Below are 20,247 nucleotides of genomic sequence, written 5' to 3' on the forward strand. Positions count from 1 at the left end.
CCTCCTTCTCTTCAGTATGGCTAAGGTTGCTACTATTAACTGAGATCAATAACTCTACTCACATGTAAGATATTTTCAAAGTCCAACTATTTTTTAATATGTTCTATACCATTTTTATATTTTTAAAATATCATGTCCAACCCATTTATTCCAAAAGCTTGAATTATAGAAATAAAGGCAAAAAGAAAACTTTTATTTTGGCATTAATTACATCAATTTGTTTACATTTATGACATATTACATTTATTATTATTAAAACAACTAACAATGTCATCAACCTGGCTTTTATTTTCAAGGTCCTACTTAAAAGACAACTGTGACTTGAAGATTCTTTTTAAATGAATATTCTCTTCACTGAAATAAAATATTTACCTTTAACAAGTATTACATTTTACACCTATAAGTGTTTAAAGTACTTTAGAACTATACAACTACATACAAAATATATATGGGTTGCTGTCTTCTTCCTAGATATGAAATACTGTGAAATGACATAGAATTCAAATTATTTACCTTCTCCACACTTAACTTGTTAAGTCTGTCAAATAACAGAGTATCTGACAATTAGAGAAACTAAAAGGAGGATATGAAGATGCTCTTCACCTAGGGAACTCACTTTTTATAAAGCTAATATACACCCATAAAATAACAAAGCAATACTGGGTAGTGTTACTTGGTAACAGAAGTAAATGTTCCAGTAACCATTACTATAAATAGATGTATACTAAGTTAACAGTAACATCTTACTTGTTATTAAGTTCAAATCCTCAGTTAAAATGTTACACTATACCAGCAATCTATTTGCACAATAAATTAATTTTGGCTGAAACAGGTTATAATGTAAGTTCCTCCTACTGTATGCCTGACAGAACAGCTTCCAATAAAGAATAAATAAGGGGGGAGGGCGACAAACAAGGGAATAATGGCAACAGTAAGCCAGTCAATACAACAGACGCTATTATAGGATTTTCAAACCTCCTTGCCCAATAACCCTAAATTTAAAGCAGCAGCGACTGAACAAGAGAAAAAAACAAAATAGAGTAGGACAGGGAATTCACATGTTGCATGTCTTCTCAGAGCAGCCCTAGCAGCAGCATATAAAAGCAACCTTCATGTTAACACAGTGAAGCTCAAGCAGCAACTCCATCCTTGACCCTGCTAAAAATAAGCAAATATCTTTTCGAAAAAAACAAAAATCAGATTGTTACATCATACCCCCTCCCCAAAATCTCTGCCCCTTACTTCTTGTGAACTATACCAGTGGTGAGTGAATATCCATCACCCTTCTGGGGTCTGTGGCAAGGACCTACCTGCAAGTTTTATTTAGTCCCACCAGAGACCGTCAATATTTTAACTGATCATTTCCACAGTTTAAATTCCAAAGCATATTGACAAACTGAAGCAGACCTGTGGTATAATTTGAGCACTGAGCATAAATGCTGAAGGGACAGAGTAGAGAAGTGATTAAGGAAGGCTTCCAGGAGCTGAAGTTTCAATTCATTTTCAAATCAATGTTCACATAATACTTTTGATTTGGGAGGGGTGGGAATGGTCAACAAGTCTAGAACTCTTGGAACCTGAATATATGTGAGAATTCTCTCTGAAACTTACCCACCAAGTAGTCCTCATTTCCTTTTACTTCTCAGTCCTCTTTTTCTCTTTCACTTTGACTAAGAATGTACTATTTTTCAAAAGACTGCTTCACCCAGAAAACATTTTAGAGAAAGATGTAGTGCTACTATAAATAGACAGCACTCAACTCAGGTCTTTATACTACTTCTGAGTATTTAACCAATGTATAACAGTTGCTGCTAATATTTATTTTCTAAATAGTAAACAAATAACCCAAATAAAGCCAAACAAGCCAGGGTAGAGGAAAACAAGAGACATGTTAGATTCTCACATCACTGAACAGATAAACAAAGAGAAGAATCTGAGAACTATAAATATATCCAATTTCCTGTTTCTCAAATATGAGAAATTTTTATTTAAGGTTAACACTACCACAAACTCTGTAAGACCAATGCTATCTTCTACAGAATTGTTGGATTGGAAAGAACCATGACTCCCTTGGACACACTCACCTCCAAATGATTTTTACAAGTGAAGAAATCTAAGTTAAATTATGTTCTGTGAAAGCAGCAACCAAAATGTTAGTACTGATAGCTGTCAATAATGGGAGCATTATATAAACAATCAAGGGGATCATTTTCAAAAGCATCGTTCTTGCCAAAGGATTTCCCTTGACAGAAATGAGTATTTGGTAACATTTTGTATCTTACCATTTATTTAAATTATATAAAATTCATAAGACTTATATTTAATTTTAACCTCTTAACTCATCATCTCCAGCCACTCAGTACACAGTGACTGCTAACAATACATGTTAACAAGTGGAGCTAAATTAGTAGTATATCACAGACATCCAAATGTTTAGGCAGAAGTGAAAAGCTTTTTCTATAGTTGAATACCAACAGACTGTCCAAATTCTTGTAGTGTACGCTATTATCGCAAATACACTACTTGTTATTGGCCAAAACAAACATTTTTAATAGCACAAGTGTGCTGTTGTTTTTTAATTTTCACCTATTAATGTTTCAGACTCTGACAAGTAAAATGTATATAGAATCTTTTCCTAAAGGTAGACAAGGTGTACTTATATACAAATGGAGCCCAAGGGGCTCAATTTCATTATAGTCAAACAACTAAGGAGACTCAACACATGACCAAAAGTCATAAAAAAATCATCCCCCTAGAAAATGTCATTACTTTGTGTTGATGCTTATATTAAATATAGAATCACTAAGTATAATTTAACATGTGACCAAGATTTCTCTGTTTCAGACTGCATCTTAAAGGATAGATCACACAGATATAGAGAATATTATTAACAAAGCTATTAAACAACTGATCTCTTAAGTTATAATGCTCATTAACTGCAGCTTCAAAAGCAAAACCTGTTGTCACTTAACTTAGAACCCATGGGCACAGCAGTTTTCATCAAAAGTGTCAAAAACTTAATAGTGAAACCTCCCCTAATATCATCACCATCCTTCTCTTCTGCCCACGACTTCTTATGACTTCTTATCCTTATTCGAGGTTTTTGCAACAACTATCACTTCTCAAACCCTACTGTGTAGAAGTTTATTACCCTATTGTTAGTCCACTCAAACTTTTTCTTCTGCACCAAACAAAAGAAAACAATTACCACAAATACCTTCTCAAAAAAGTACTACAATTTTGATGGATGTATGAAAGATAAAAAGACACCAAGCAAATGAAAATATTAAGAAAGAAGCGAAGGGGATGAAAAAGCTTAAGAAAAACTGTAATGCCAAACTGTTATTAAAAAAAAAAAATTCCACATAACTTAGAAGGTAAATGTTATCAGGAAAGGCTAATTTTTAATTAAGTCATCATATGTAATTAAATAACATTTAACTTAACATTTAGTAGAAGTACTTACCAACAAGATTCCTAGGAACCTGAATAAAATCCTCCACAAATTCCAAGAAACCTCTAGCCTTTTTTACAGCATCAGCACTCTGCGGAGTAGGGTGGGGGAACAAACATGAAATTCAATCTTGAAGAAACCCACAATCCACAACAAAAATACAAGAAAGAAAAAAGAAACTGAACTGTCATGCTCCAGTACAAGATTCTGCTTAGATGACCAAAGTGCTATTTCAAGTCAAGTATTCATAAAGTACTTTTCCAAAAAAAAGAGTAATCATTAAAGAGCTAGGGCAAAAAGGCTTTTACAATCAAAATGTTAGACATCTTTACAGTTCCTAAGACATCTAAAACTGTCTAAACATTAAGCTCCTGAGAAAACTGAGAGAGTTTAACTTACTTATGTTAGCGAAATTTTAACCCCATCCTAAATACATCTGGCCCACACTTCTATGCTGGTTTCTCCAGGTGAATTAAAAAAAAAAAAGAACTGTTTATACTGTATGTGCTGTCTGCATTGTTTTCTCCTTCTCAATGTAAGAAACGATTTAAAAGGCTGTTTTTGTAGGGATGCATTTTAAAAATTACCTACTAATATGATCATTAAAATTCCTAAGCTCTAACAGTTAAAATTTTAAAAAACTAGAAGACGGGGGGGAAGGTCAGGTTGTGTTCTGTAAAAGGAATTTATAGTTCTCAGTAACAATTAACTTCCACTTTTAATGTTTGTCCTTTAATAACCATAAAGCAAGTATGTTGTGTGCTCAATACATCATACATAGCAAAAATTTAAACTCCATATTCAATCTTCATAAACTGTTATGGTAAGCACTGTTATTTTCATTTTACAATGTGGAAAACTATGCAGGGGAACTGCCTAACTTTCTCCAAGTCTTCTCAAAGTGGTAGAGACAAAATTCCAATTCCAGTAATATGGCTCTTAAAGCCTTTCATCTTAATCACTTTGGTATATTGCCTACTTCTAAAGGTTTCAAAAGTAAAAATCAGACCTCCAGTCACATTCACTATATGACTTAAATGAAAAGTCGAGACTTAAAATTATCACACCCAAAAACTCATCTATTTTACTCTAATGTGAAGGATGGTCTTAATGAAGGAAAGCTTGTTTTATTTTTCAGATTATGTTCATGCCCACACAACTGTCACAATTAACCAGTGACAAAATATTTAAAATTCAAGGTCTACAAAAGGTATTATTTACTATTTACAGCTGCCAGTACCTGACATAATAAACACTCAAAAAATACTTGAATAAATTATTTGTAATGCACATAAAGCTGAGAAATTCAGAAGCAGTTGATTAAGGAACTCTGGAAAACAGTACACATTAAATATCCAATAATCTTTCAAGGCCCTGTAATTATATATATTAGCATATTATAATATATATACTAATACAGTATCTTTAATCAACCTACATGTAATGATACTAGACTTGCAATTTTAAACTATTCCACCCAGAAACTAAAATTCCAGACAACCGTTAATATGCTATAGTAAAATTACCCAAGGTGGGGGACAAGCAGCATACCTCTCCGTAGATTCTAAATGTTCCAGTATCTTCATCTAGCTCAATAGCTGTAACTCCAGGAACCTTTCTAGCTTGCTGTATGTTACTACCATGTGTTCCTATCGCCAGGCCCATCAAATCTTCTCTCACAACAAATTCCTCATGAAAAGCTGCTGCAAGTTGCTTTGTGCACTAGTAAAAGAGGCAAATTAGTATTATAAAAGATAAAAAAAAATTTTATACACCCATGTTCATAGCATTATTTACAATAGTCAAGAGGAGGAAGCAACCCAAAGGTCCACTGAATGATGAATGGATAAACAAAATGTGATATATGCATACAATCAGAATTATTCAGCCCTAAAAAGGAAATTCTGATACATGCTACAACATGGACAAACATTGAGAACATTATGCTTAGTGAAATAAGCCAGTCACAGAAAGATAAATACCATATGATTCCACTTACAAAAAGGTTATCTAAAGTAGTCAAATTTGTAAAAAACAAAGTAGAATGGTGATGGCCTGGAACTGGGGGAAAGGGAAATAGGAAGTCGTTTAAATGGACACACAGATTCAAAGATGAAAATGTTCTGAAGATTGATTGATCAACAGTGTGAATATATTGCTCAATACTATGAAATGCACACTTAGAAATGGTCAGGATGGTAAATGTTATGTTTATTCTACTACAATTAAAAAAAAGAAAAAAGAAAAGGGAAAAGAGAAAAAAGGTAGTTCACTTGGTCATGTAACGAAAGGGGGAAGTCTGATCATTCTATTTAATCATGGTCACAGAAAACAGTAATTCTAAAACAATTTTCCAGAACTACTCACACAGGGAGCTCTCCAACTCAAATGATTTCCTATCTCAAAACTTATTCACGTATCACTTGTTTGGAAGTTTGAAATTAGTTAAGGGCACTCATTTACTTGTTATAAAGGTAAACAAACCTCAATTTCCCTAAGACTGTGTGTGGGAGCACACGTATGTATGGGAGGGAGTACGGGCAACAAATCACCTAATGTGGCAGTGAAAAGTAGAAGAAAACAGGAGTACCTCAGGACAGAACAGAGAGAAGCAATGACAGGCTCTTTTTTAAAACTACAACCCATGTGACCTCCTCTCTTCTTACCCAAGAGTTGTTATACTAATGAACTAGTTACTGAGAAAGTGCATTGACTGATAGCTCACAGGACAATAAAAAAAAAACACAGAGTAAAGAACTAGCAATAAAGTTCTGCTGGAAATCCCTAGCGAGTTTTTAAGCTCTTTGGCACCATTCAGGTATTTAGCAGCTAAAAGGCTATGTCTGATAAAAGTAATAGAGAAAAGTAACTCTAAGGACACAATAATTTCAGTTATTAGCCACAAAACAGTTCCCAAGTTGCCTTACCTAACAGTCATATAGTTTCAGCCATAGAACTTGAATAATATACTCAGGAAACTAAATGAGAAGCACAAAAAATCTTTCACATGTGAACCCACTTACTTCTAAATGCTTAGTGGCCTCTTCATTTCGGGACATAAGCATCAATTTTGTACGAATACTTCGCAAATGCATGTCACTCAAAATATTTACTCTCTTCACAGTTGCTTCACTGGCAGACTATAAACAAATAAGTTACTCATTCAAAAACTTAAACCCTTTTTTTAATACAAACACAACCTTCCAAATAAAGCCTCCCTTGATTTTCATCTACTGTATTCTCCTCACCTAACATGCACTGCTTCCCACAAGTAATCTTACTTGCTTTCTTAATTTCCATATTACTTAGATCTGCTCTTCAAATTATAATGGGGGGAGGAGGGATATAGAATCCCAGATCCCATATGTTAAGAATTTTATGATGTAAAGAATGCTGTATTCAGATTTTTCCTCCTTTCTCCAGGAAAGATTTACAAATTAACAAATTTATAACTGCAAAATTTTTTTTATTCCACATTGTATTCTAATAAAGTCACCATAAAACAAGTTATCTTTTATCTTTGAAATATTTAATTATAAAATATGTACAATGTACAGTTTAATAAAGTGAAAAGTGTTAGTCACTCAGTCCTGTCTGACTCTTTGCAAACCCCATAGACTGCAGCCTGCCAGGAGCCTCTGTCTGTGGAATTCTCCAGGCAAGAATACTGGAGTGGGTTTCTCCAGGTAAGAATACTGGAGTCGGTTGCCATTCCCTTCACCAGTGGATCTTCCCCACCCAATGCTGGGTCTCCTGCATTGTAGGCAGATTCACAATATTCATGCTATACCTTAAAATATGGAGTTATCTTACCAGTATCATTAGCTGTGTTGTTTCTGGATGGTAAAAAATTCTGCATGCTCCTACGGCTTTCTTAAAATCTTTATGTGCATTTTCATTAGCACACCTAAGGAGAGAGTAATTCACGTGTAAGACCTAAACAACAGGTTAAATTTAGAGGGCAATTATAATGAAAAGTCTTGTATTTCATACTGACACCACCCACTGAAAACTTTTGTCTGTTAAAAACATTTTCTATCAAAGTTTTAATCGGGTGTTTGGGGCAAAAAAAGATTTTTGTAGCACTGAAAAATCCCCTTAATTCACAAAGCAATTCAACAGTAAACAAAATTACTCACGCCTCTCTCAAATCCTCAGGAACATCCACTGTGCATTTAAAGAAGGTATTTTTTTTGACAGTTTTATTTTGATTGACAGGCCGAAGTCGTTCAAATGTGACTATTTCATTGTAAGTGGCATCACAAGCAGCATATTCAATGACATAAAACTAAAAGACAACAAAACACTTTAAAAATCCCATCCAAACAAAAATAATGAGCTTTAAATGAAGTTCTAATTACTTTGCTTGGATTAAGCAGTAGACCCTCCCCCTTGTGGCACAAGTACTAAGCACAGCTTAGTTACATCAACCTGATTTGCCTAAACTAGATTAGAGGTTCTTACAAGCAAGAACTCTGGTGGTCCTCACATGCTTGCAAAATACCTCTGGAGAGCAGCTTTGGTGTTTGCAAATCCAGAACACAAACAGAAATTAATGATCTGATGAATTTTTGAAATACATGATTATTTCTGAAACAGGCTTTTTAACAACAAAACTAAGAGTTGGAGTAACAGTTACAGAAACCAGGAGTCAACATATTTCCTTGAAAATTAATCACAAAGCAAGTTTTAACATAACTTACTTCTCCTTTCATCATTCGAACTTTAGCCAACCACCATCCACATGGTTCTTGATCATTTGCTCTTGAATATACCTGACAGGAAAATTAAAAAAAAAGTGCCCTTATTCATTTATCCCAAAAGATTAACACTGTAAATAATGACTTTTTATAAGTGCAAAATTATGTTAAATTCAAGAATCAAAAAATGTTACTGTGAAAAAGATGAAACTGCTACATAAGTGTAATGTAATAAGAACTATATATGCATAAGGCAGAGGAATCAGAGATCAAATTGCCAATATTCACTGGATCACAGAAGCAGCAAGAGAATTCCAGAAAAACATCTACCTCTGTTTCATTGACTATGCTAAAGCCTTTGACTGTGTGGATCATAACAAATTGTGGAAAACGCTTAAAGAGATGGGAATACCACACAATCTTATCTGTCTCCTGAGAAACCTGTATGTAGGTCAAGAAGCAACAGGTAGAACCTTCTATGGAACTGACTGGTTCAAAATTGGGAAAGGAGTACAACAAGGCTGTTTATTGTCACCCTGTTTGTTTAACTTATATGTAGAGCACATCATGCAAAATGCTGGGCTGGATGAGTTACAAGCTGAAATCAAGATTGCCAGGAGAAATAACAACAACCTCAGATATGCAGATGATATCAATTTAGTGGGAGAAAGCAAAGAGGAACTAAAGAGCCTCTTGATGAGGGTGAAAGAGTAGAGTGAAAAAGGCAGCTTAAAATTCAATATTAAAGAAGCTAAGTCAAGGCATCTAGTCCCATCGCTTCATGGCAAATAGAAGGGAAAAGGTGGAAGCAGTGACAGATTTCCTCTTCTTGAGCTCTAAAATCACTGTAGATGGTGACTGCAACCATGAAATTACAAGACAATTGCGTCTCGGTAGGAAAGCTATGGGAGAAGGCAATGGCAACCCAATCCAGTGTTCTTTCTTGCCTGGAGCATCCCAGGGATGGCGGAGCCTGGTGGCAACCTACTCCTGCCTAGAAAATCCCATGGACACAGGACCCTGGTAGGCTGCAGTCCATGGGATCCCGAAGAGTTGGGACACGACTGAGTGACTTCACTTTCCCTTTTCACTTTCATGCATTGGAGAAGGAAATGGCGACCCACTCCAGTGTTCTTTCTTGCCTGGAGAATCCCAGGGATGGCGCAGCCTGGTGGGCTGCCGTCTATGGGGTTGCACAGAGTCGGACATGACTGAAGCGAATTAGCAGCAGCAACAGGAAAGCTATGACAAATCTAGACAGCATATTAAAAAAGCAGAGACATCACTTTGCTGACAAAGATCTGTTTAGTCAAGGCCATGGTTTTTACAGTCGTCATCTATGAATGTGAGAGCTGGACCAAAGGCTGAGCACTGAAGAACTGATACTTTCGAACTGTGGTGTTGGAGAAGATGTTCTTGAGAGTCCCGTGGACAGCAAAGAGATCAAACTAGTCAATTTTAAAGGAAACCAGACCTGAATACTCATTGGAAAGACTGATGCTCAAGTCCCAATATTTTGGCCACCTGATGCAAAGAGCCAACTTAATGGAAAAGACCCTGATACTGGGAAAAATTGAAGGCAGAAGGAGAAGGCAGCAACAGAGAATGAGATGACTGGCTGGCATCACTGATTCAGTGGACATGAGTTTTAAGCAAACTCTGGGAGATGGTGAGGGACAGGGAAGACTGGCATGCTGCAACCCATGGGGTCACACAACTTGGTGACTGAATAACAACGTATATGCTTCAATTTTACTACTGAAAAATAGAATTGAACCTGTGTGGGCAATTTGGTGCCCTGAAAATTGAACTTCAAATTCAATTTCAAAGTCTAGTCTAGTGAAAGTGTCAGTCACTCAGTTTTGTCCAACTCTTTGTGACACCATGAACTGTAGTCCGACAGGCTCCTCTGTCCACAAATTCTCCAGGCAAAAATACTGGAGTGGGTAGCCATTCCCTTTTCCAGCGGATCTTCTAAACCCAAGGATTATACCCAGGTCTCCTGTATCGCAGACAGATATATTACCATCTGAGCCACCAGGGAAGCCCCAAATTTATGAGTGTCTAATAAACATAAATGTCTCTGCTTTTGAATATGCTATCTAGGTTGGTCATAACTTTCCTTCCAAGGAGTAAGCGTCTTGTAATTTCATGGCTGCAGTCACCATCTGCAGTGATTTTGGAGCCCCCCAAAATAAAGTCTGACACTGTTTCCACTGTTTCCCTATCTATTTCCCATGAAGTGGTGGGACCGGATGCCATGATCTTCGTTTTCTGAATGTTGAGTTTTAAGCCAACTTTGTCACTCTCTTCTTTCACTTTCATCAAGAGGCTCTTTAGTTCTTCTTCACTTTCTGCCATAAGGGTAGTATCATCTGCATATCTGAGGTTATTGATATTTCTCCTGGCAATCTTGATTCCAGCTTGTGCTTCCTCCTGCCCAACGTTTCTCACGATGTATTATGCATAGAAGTTAAATAAGGAGGGTGACAATATACAGCCTTGACGTACTCCTTTTCCTATTTGGAACCAGTCTGTTGTTCCATGTCCAGTTCTAACTGTTTGCTTCCTGACCTGCATACAGATTTCTCAAGAGGCAGGTCAGGTGGTCTGGTTTTTCCATCTCTTTCAGAGTTTTCCACAGTTTATTGTGATCCACACAGTCAAAGGCTTTGGCACAGTCAATAAAGCAGAAATAGATGTTTTTCTGGAACTCTCTTGCTTTTTCCATGATCCAGCAGATGTTGGCAATCTCTAGGTTCATCTAGTCAAGGCTGTGGTTTTTCTTGTGGTCATGTATGGATGTGAGAGTTGGACTGTGAAGAAGGCTGAGTGCCAAAGAATTGATGCTTTTGAACTGTGGTGTTGGAGAAGACTCTTGAGAGTCCCTTGGACTGCCAGGAGATCATTCTGAAGGAGATCAGCCCTGGGATTTCTTTGAAAGGAATGATGCTAAAGCTGAAACTCCAGTACTTTGGCCACCTCATGTGAAGAGTTGACTCATTGGAAAAGACTCTGACGCTGGGAGGAATTGGGGGCAAGAGGAGAAGGGGATGACAGAGGATGAGATTGGCTGGATGGCATCACTGACTCGATGGATGTGAGTCTGGGTGAACTCCGGAGTTGGTGATGGACAGGGAGGCCTGGTGTGCTGCGATTCATGGGGTTGCAAAGAGTCGGACACGACTGAGCGACTGAACTGAACTAATAAACATATATAAGTATTATTATAAAGAAATGTTTCTCACAGACAGTTTCACATAGTGTAAAGCACACGTCTTTAAGCTTATGTCAACATGGTTCATCCTTGAGCATGGCATTCTGATGCTTTACGTATCAGAAGTGAGGATAAGCTAGAACTTTAATAAGATGTATTTTAAATCTGATATCAGTGTTGATAAAATGCTGAAATTAAGAATTGTTTTTAGAAAGTACAGGCTGTATATTGTCAACCTGATTTTTAACTTCTATGCAGAGTACCTCATGAGAAACCCTGGGCTGGAGGAAGTACAAGCTGGAATCAGGATTGCCGGGAAAAATATCAATAACCTCAGATATGCAGATGACACCACCCTTAAGGCACAAAGTGAAGAAGAACTAAAAAGCCTCTTGATGAAAGTGAAAGTGGAGAGTGAAAAAGTTGGCTTAAACTCAACATTCAGAAAACTGAGATCATGGCATCCGGTTCCATCACTTCATGGCAAATAGATGGGCTAACAGTGGAAACAGTGAGAGAGTTTATTTTTCTGGGCTCCAAAATCACTGCAGATGTTGATTGTAGCCATGAAATTACAAGACGCTTACTCCTTGGAAGGAAAGTTATGACCAACCTAGACAGAGACATTACTTTGCCACCAAAGGTCCATCTAGTCAAGACTATGGTTTTTTCAGTAGTCATGTATGGATGTGAGAATTGAACTATAAAGAAAGCTGAGTGGCCAAGAATTGATGCTTCTGAACTGTGGTGCTGGAGAAGACTCTTGAGAGTCCCTTGGACTGCAAGGGGATCCAACCAGGCCATCCTAAAGGAGATCAGTCCTGAGTGTTCAATGGAAGGACTGATGGTGAAGCTGAAACTCCAATACTTTGGCCACCTGATGCGGAGAGCTGACTCATTTGAAAAGACCCTGATGCTGGGAAAGATTGAAGGTGGGAGGAGAAGGGGATGAGAGAGGATGAGATGGTGGGATGGCATCACCGACACAATGGACATAGGTTTGGGTGGACTCTGGGAGTTGGTGATGGACAGGGAGGCCTGGCATGCTGCGGTTCATGGGGTCACAAAGAGTCGGACACGACTGAGTGACTAAACTGAACTGAAACCCTATTTTTAAATTCCTTCAAGGTATCACATTTAAATCCCTTGCTAAGGAACTTAGATGTACTAAAAGTCTATAATTAGTCATTCAGTTGTGTCTGACTCTTTGTGATCCCATGAACTGTAGCCCATCAGGCTCCTCCCTTCATGGGGATTCTCCAGCCAAGAATACTACAGTGGGTTGCCAAGCCCTCCTCCAGGGGATCTTCCCAACCCAGATCTCCCACATTGCAGATTCTTTACCATCTGAGCCACCAAGGTCCGCTGCTGCTAAGTCGCTTCAGTCATGTATGTCTCTGCACGACCCCATAGACAGCAGCCCACCAGGCTCCCCCATCCCTGGGATTCTCCAGGCAAGAACACTGGTGTGGGTTGCCATTTCCTTCTCCAACCAAGGTCTAGCTAACAACAAAAATATTACGAATGGCATCCCACTCCAGTATTCTTGCCAGGAAAATCCCATGGACATAAGAGCCTGGTAGGCTGCGTTCATGGGGTAGCGAAGAGTGGGACACGACTGAGCGATTTCACTTTCACTTTTCACTTTCATGCATTGGAGAATGAAATGGCAACCCACTCCAGTGTTCTTGCCTGGAGAATCCCAGGGACAGGAGAGCCTGGTGGGCTGCCGTCTATGGGGTCGCACAGAGTCGGACATGACTGAAGTGACTTGGCAGCAGCAGCAGAGTAAGTTATCTTACAAAACCACTTATTCAAAAACAAAACAAAACAAAACAAAAAAAACCCTGCTATCTTATATACTCTACAATTATCAAGTGTTTCAAAATATAACAGATTAGAAAAGTTTCCATTGAGGATTAGAGCTGTTTCTTATGACACAGCAGCGTGATATATTTTAAATACATGGAAAACGACGTGCAGAAGGGAAGGCTGGGAAAAGATGACCAAGAAACACCTACAAAATATTGATTAAAGTAAGGCTGCCCCTACACATGTAGGTGGAGATATTTACCCATCAATACATGTTAACAGCCATTTGTGAAATAATGCAAACAATTACTGATAGGCAAACAGTTTTGGAAAAGTCTGAAGCCTGTATCAAGATGATATGAAAGTAACCTTGGAAGTGGTGGAATTACTGGAACTAAAAATAAATAAGCCAAAATTTCATGTTCAACTTTAATGTATACCATGTTTAGAGAAAAGCTATGAGAGGAAAAAAGCGTATTTACCACAAAGCTTCAGTGAACTCAATTTTAGCTTTTGCATTTCTTATATATCTGTTTCATGACTATCCTTTCTTACAGATCTTCCAAAAAGATAAGAAACTTCACCTTTCTTTAGAATAGAATAACTCATTGCAGTTACTGTATGTATTCAGGGGAAAAAATGAAAGTCAAAGTGTTAGTTGAGTCGTCTCCAACTCTTTATGACTTCGTGGTCTGTAGCCTGCCAGGCTCCTCTCACGGAATTCTCAAGGCAAGAAAATTTCCTTCTCCAGGGGATCTTCCCAACCCAGGGATTAATCTAGGTCTCCTGCATTGCAGGCAGATTTTTTACCACTAGCGCCACCTGGGAAGTCCCTTCTTACAGATCTTCCAAAAAAATAAGACACTTCACCTTTTTTCAGAATGGAATAAAACTCACCGCAGTTATTATATGTATCCAGTGAACCCTTACATAAATCTAAGCTAGAGTCAGGAACCTTATTTTTCCTATATCCTAAATATTCAATACTTTGCTATCCTGACTAGAAAGGAAATGATGATAAAGAAATGCACAAAATGCAATGGATTAGTCAATCCAATTGGTTATATGAACTGGTGTAATTATAGCACAAAGATGACAATACTAGGGCTTCCCTGGTGGCTCAGCAGTAAAGAATCTGCCTGCCAATGCAGGAGACAAGGGTTTGACCCCTGGTCTGGGAAGATCCCCCACACGCCATGGAGCAACTAAGCCTGTGTGTTTCAACTACTGAGCGCACCTGCTGCAACTGCTGAGGCCTGTGTGCCTGGAGCCTGTGCTCCACGAGAGAAGCCACTGCAATGAGAAGCCCATGCACCACAACTAGAGAGTAGCCCCCTGCTCACGACAACTAGAGAAAAGCCCAAGCAGCAATGAAGACCGAGCACAACCAAAAAATAAGTAAGTAATTTTTAAAAATGACAATACTCAAGTCCAGTGATCCCCAACCTTTTGGGACCAGGGATGGGTCTCGTGGAAGACAATTTTTCCACAGACTGGGGATAAGGGGAAAGGTTTTGGATGATTCAAGTGCATTACATTTATTGTGCACTTAATTATTATTACATCAACTCCACCTCAGATTACCAGGCATTAAATCCCAGAGGTTGGGGACCCCTGTGCTCTAGTCAATAAAATTAGAAGCCATTAAAAATTCCAAAATACAACTGACCCTTGAACAACAAAAGGGTTAGGGGCTCATTCATCCTCTATGGGGTTGAAAATCAAGTGTTAACATAGCCAGCCCTCTATATACAGTTCCACATCTGCAAACTCAACCAACCACTGATCATGTAGTACTACCGTATTTTCTACGAAAATATGAAAACAATCTGAGTGGAATTCCCTGATGGTCCAGGAGTTAGGACTTTACACTTTCAGTGTCAAGGACCCAGGGAGTTCAATCTCTGGTCAGGGAACTAAGATCACACAAGATGCTGGAGGTAGGGTGGGCAGGGGTAGAGTGGATGTGTGTAGGGTGTGTGTGTGGGGTGGGGGGAGTGTCTGTAGAATCTGAGTTTAAACAGACTCATGCAGATCAAACCCATGTTGTTTAAGTGTCAACTGCATTCTAACCTAAAAGCATTGATGCATTCTGATAATTCCAGGGTAAGATGAAACAGAAGATAAACTAGAACTTACAGAGACAGACTTTAAATTTGGTATCAGTACTTATTACAAGATGTGTATGTTCTGGGTTTATACATGATAGCTGATAAGCAGTAAATAATACACAGAAAACTTTGCTCATTTTAGGTATGTGTGTGCTAAGACACTTCAGTCACATCTGACTCTGTGACCCTATGGACTGTAGCCTGCCAGGCTCCTCTGTCCAAGGGATTCTCCAGGCAATGTTACTGGAGTGGGTTGCCATGCCCTCCTTCAGAGGATTTTCCTGGCCCAGGGATCGAACCCAAGTCTCTTCTCCTGCATTGGCAGGCTGGTTCTTTACCACTACAGCCACCAGGGAAGACCCACTGTCTTAAACCCTATGTTTAAATGCTTATTAAAATACCTAATAATGGTGATCTTCACCACCCTTTTATTCTTACTTCTGTAAATTTATATGTAAAATGACTTTAAAATATAAAAAAATTTTTTAAATGGTCCATTAGACCCAAATGGTAAATTATGACTATTTCCCCTAGTATGAAAATTAAAAAAACAAAAAGAAAACCTTGAGAACAACAAGTGCCCTTTCCAACTACTACCTTAGAAAGGCAGTTCAGCTAAACAGACTAATGTTTTTTCTCTCTTGTTGGTCTATAGTGGATGGCTGCCTCAAGCTTGAATGCTGAAAAATGGGTCTTAAAAACATCTGTTCTATTTCTATTTTCACCAAAGAATAACTGTCTAGAATGACTTCCTATGTAATTTTACCTACAAAAAAAGAGAATAAATCATTGTGGACTGCCTTGCAGCTTTCTCATTACATTTTATTCATCTCTGTAAACTTCAATAACAACTGTATCCCTGAAAGACAAAGCCACTCTCATAAAGCCAAATGAAACTAAGTTCCTGGGGTCTGAATCAAGGTGCTATGAATTTGCCTCCATTTTAGTACTGTGAGTCAAAGCACATCCTTCACAAAATGAACACTGTACTCAACACAATAAAAACTCATTTTAAAAACTCAGCATTAAAAACGTGTCCTAGTGTACAATGGCACCCCACTTCAGTACTTTTGCCTGGAAAATTCCATGGACGGAGGAGCCTGGTAGGCTGCAGTCCATGGGGTCGCTAAGAGTCAGACACGACTGAGCAAATTCACTTTCACTTTTCACTTTCATGCATTGGAGAAGGAAATGGCAACCCACTCCAGTGTTCTTGCCTGGAGAATCCCAGGGATGGGGAGCCTGATGGGCTGCTGTCTGTGGGGTCACACAGAGCCAGACACGACTGAAGCGATTTAGCAGCAGTGTACCATGCCCAAAATGCTGATTACTGGATTTATTTATGACTATGTTGTTGGAGTAAGAGCACCTCATAGAAATTCTCTTACTTCAGATTTCAATTCACTTAAATCTCCAAACTATCTCAAAGAAGCATTTCACACTCTAAGGCAATGGCCCTCATTTCTCTAGTATTTTAAGTTTCTTCAAATCTAAGAAAGAGTGTTAGAAAGCATTAGACTAAGGGGTGCCCATGAGACATCTAAAAACACAATAGTAACCACAGTGAAGAAGGTTATAATATCATGGAATAATAAAATTCCAAAAGTCTATACTATACAGTTCAGTACTCTTTCTACCAGATTAATTGAAGTCAACCCTTGCTGCTGCTGCTAAGTCACTTCAGTCGTGTCCGACTCTGTTCGACACCATGGACTGCAGCCTACCAGGCTTCTCCGTCCATGGGATTCTCCAGGCAAGAACACTGGAGTGGGTTGCCATTTCCTTCTCCAATGCATGAAAGTGAAAAGTGAAAGTGAAGTCGTTCAGTTGTGTCTGACTCTTAGCAACCCTATGGACTGCAGCCTACCAGGCTCCTCCGTCCATGGGATTTCTGGGCAACAGTACTGGAGTGGGGTGCCATTGCCTTCTCTCCAAGTCAACCCTTATTGGCCTCCAAATTCTAGCACATAACCAAATTATGACTTAAATAGCATTCCATTCCGGATCCTAATGTGATCAACTTTTCATTCACGTTAATAATGTTCAACAAGGCCTTTCAAAGTTATAACCAAATAGAAATAATGTGAAAACCTAAATAGAGAATTTTTTACCAGTTTTTATCAAGTTCTAAATGATGTCAAGCATTAATTTGAATACTTAATCATAATGACCTATTTTACAACTACATGAAAAACATTTGTTCACTACTGTTCACATCTATTTCATCTCATTACAATCTATGAATAGAAAATATACATTAGGAAAGCAAGCTTAACATCTAGAAAACACTAAGGTGCTTATTTACTTACACAACAAACAGTATTATCTCATTAGCATTCGTGGCTGATACTTTAACAAATCATTTCCCCCAAAGAAAAAGATGTAAGTAATAAAGAATATATTCATTCATCCTTTAACATATGAGCATTTCCAACCACAAGGACTAACAATGCTGACTTGGTATTATGAGAAAGACTGATTCTAACTACACACAGCTATAATTTTCAAAGTGGTTCCAAGAACCAAACTGACACATTTTTACAAGTAAGATGTAGGACTTCTCCTGGTGGTCCAGTGGTTAAGAATCCACCTGCCAATCAAGTGGACAGGTTTGATTCCTAGTCCTGGAAGATTCCACATGCCTTGGGAGCCTGTGTGCCAAAACAACTAAGTCCTGCACTCCACAGCCCTCAGAGTGCAACTACAGAAGCCTGCCTGCCCTAGAGCCGGTGCACCTCAACAAGAGAAACCACTACAATGAGAAGCTCAAACACTGCAACTAGAAAGTAGCCCTTGCTTACTTCAACTAGAGAAAGTCTACGTGCTGCAACGATGACCCAACACAGACAAAAACAAAAAAGAGAAATACATTTTAAAACTTTTAGAAAGGCAAAATGTAAATTATACATGTATATTGTACTTTTTTATATAAGTAAAATATTAACTTAAAAATTACAGTAAAAAAATTGTACAGTAAAGGGACTTCCCTGGAAATCCAGTGGCTTATGTATGACTCAGTGTTTACACTACAGCAGTGTAGGCTGGATCCCTGGTTAGGGATCTAAGACTCCACATGCCACATGGTAAGGTAAGGGAGTATCCTATCAAATTATTCTTATTCCTTTTACCAAATCTTTCAAGGGACTTATCATAAGATTATAACTAAATTATAAAGATGTAGAACCATAATGTCTATCTGCCATAAAAGATGGAAGAAAATGTATATGTCACAAGAATAAAAACCTGTTAATCTGTATTTCAACCAGATTTCACAATTCCAAAAGAAAAAAAAGTTTTAAAATATCAAATATGTTAAACTCAAGAGGAAAAACTTGTCTTATAAAATTACAGACTAGCTTGAAATGTCAGGCTTCCTATGTAACATGTTTGCTGCTGCTGCTAAGTAGCTTCAATTATGTCTGACTCTCTGTGACCCCACAGACGGCAGCCCACCAGGCTCCCCCGTCCCTGGGATTCTCCAGGCAAGAATACTGGAGTGGGTTGCCATTTCCTTCTCCAATGCATGAAAGTGAAAAGTGAAAGTGAAGTCACTCAGTCATGTCCGACTCTTAGCGACCCCATGGACTGCAGCCCACAAGACTCCTCCATCCATGGGATTTTCCAGACAAGAGTACTGGAGTGGGGTGCCATCGCCTTCTCCGTAACATGTTTGTGTGTCATTAACTTGCTAAATAAGATAATAAAAACAAAGCATCTCACACGTGAACTCACTGGGAAAACATTTTTTCTACTGGCTTTTCAATATGCCAGAATATTATGCCATATATCCAGTTTAAGAGAACCTAAGGAACTCCTCATTTTCCCATCATCTCCAACTTTATCAGCTGAGAATTATTTTTTGGCAATGTTTTTTTTTTTTTGCCACGCCACATGGCTTACGGGGTATCTCAGCTCCCTGATCAAGAATCAAACTCAGGTTCCTCAGCAGTGAAAGTGCAGAGTCTTAACCACTGGACCACCAAGGAATTACCAATTTTCTTAGCAATCTTTAGTTAGCAAAATCAACTGTTATGCGAATACCTAATCAAAAAAATTAATTATGAAACTAAAAAGATTTTAAAATATACACCATTACTGTTTAAGAAATCAAATACAAAGCCACTAATTAGGTTTAAAAAAAAAACTTTGAATCTTAAGACTTTTCAAAACCAACTTTCTAGTATAGGCCATATAGTGTCTTCTTGAAGCCATTCCTGGACATGCTAACTTATGTTTTATAATATCATGTAAATCTCACAGGCTGGCTGAAAAGGCAAATCTCAAGGAACCAAACACGTTTGTAAAGTGGTAAAATTTTAGAGTAAGCCAGGTGAAATTGTGACTTGACCAATAAGAATGGAAAGTTCAGATGGCTGAATTTTTTTAAAACAAAGTATAGCTGATTTACAATACTGTGTGTCAGATGTACAGCAGTGATTCAGTTTTGTGTATATATATATACACACACACACTTTTTTTTTCAGATTCTTTGTCATCATAGGTTATTACAAAATACTGAATATAGTTTCCTATACTATACAGTAAGTCCTAGTTGTTTATTTTATAGATAGTAGTGTGTATATCGGAGAAGGCAATGGCACCCCACTCCAATACTCTTGCCTTGAAAATTCCATGGATGGAGGGGCCTGGTGGGCTGCAGTCCATGGGGTCACTAAGAGTCGGACACGACTGAGCAACTTCACTTTCACTTTTCACTTTCATGCATTGGAGAAAGAAATGGCAACCCACTCCAGTGTTCTTGCCTGGAGAATCCTAGGGACGGGGGAGCCTGGTGGGCTGCCATCTACGGGGTCGCACAGAGTTGGACACGACTGAAGCGACTCAGCAGCAGCAGCAGCAGTGTGTATATATTAATCCCAAATTCCTAATTTATCCTGTCCTCCTTCCCAATTGGTAACCCTAAGTTTTGTATGTCTGTGAGTCTGTTTCATA

The 20,247-nt window shown here is 38.2% G+C and overlaps 1 protein-coding gene across 1 annotated transcript in view; it reads right to left on the reverse strand.

Annotated features, from left to right (window-relative positions):
• FXR1 (FMR1 autosomal homolog 1) overlaps positions 1–20,247 on the reverse strand; it is a 75,087-nt gene that overhangs the window by 22,365 nt on the left and 32,475 nt on the right. The window contains 6 exon segments of the mRNA XM_070372931.1: positions 3,467–3,545; positions 5,006–5,176; positions 6,478–6,594; positions 7,268–7,361; positions 7,594–7,742; positions 8,158–8,229. Of these exon segments, the coding sequence (XP_070229032.1) occupies positions 3,467–3,545; positions 5,006–5,176; positions 6,478–6,594; positions 7,268–7,361; positions 7,594–7,742; positions 8,158–8,229 (682 nt within the window).

Source organism: Bos mutus, chromosome 1 (assembly GCF_027580195.1).
Source record: "Bos mutus isolate GX-2022 chromosome 1, NWIPB_WYAK_1.1, whole genome shotgun sequence".
Lineage (NCBI taxonomy): Eukaryota > Metazoa > Chordata > Mammalia > Artiodactyla > Bovidae > Bos > Bos mutus.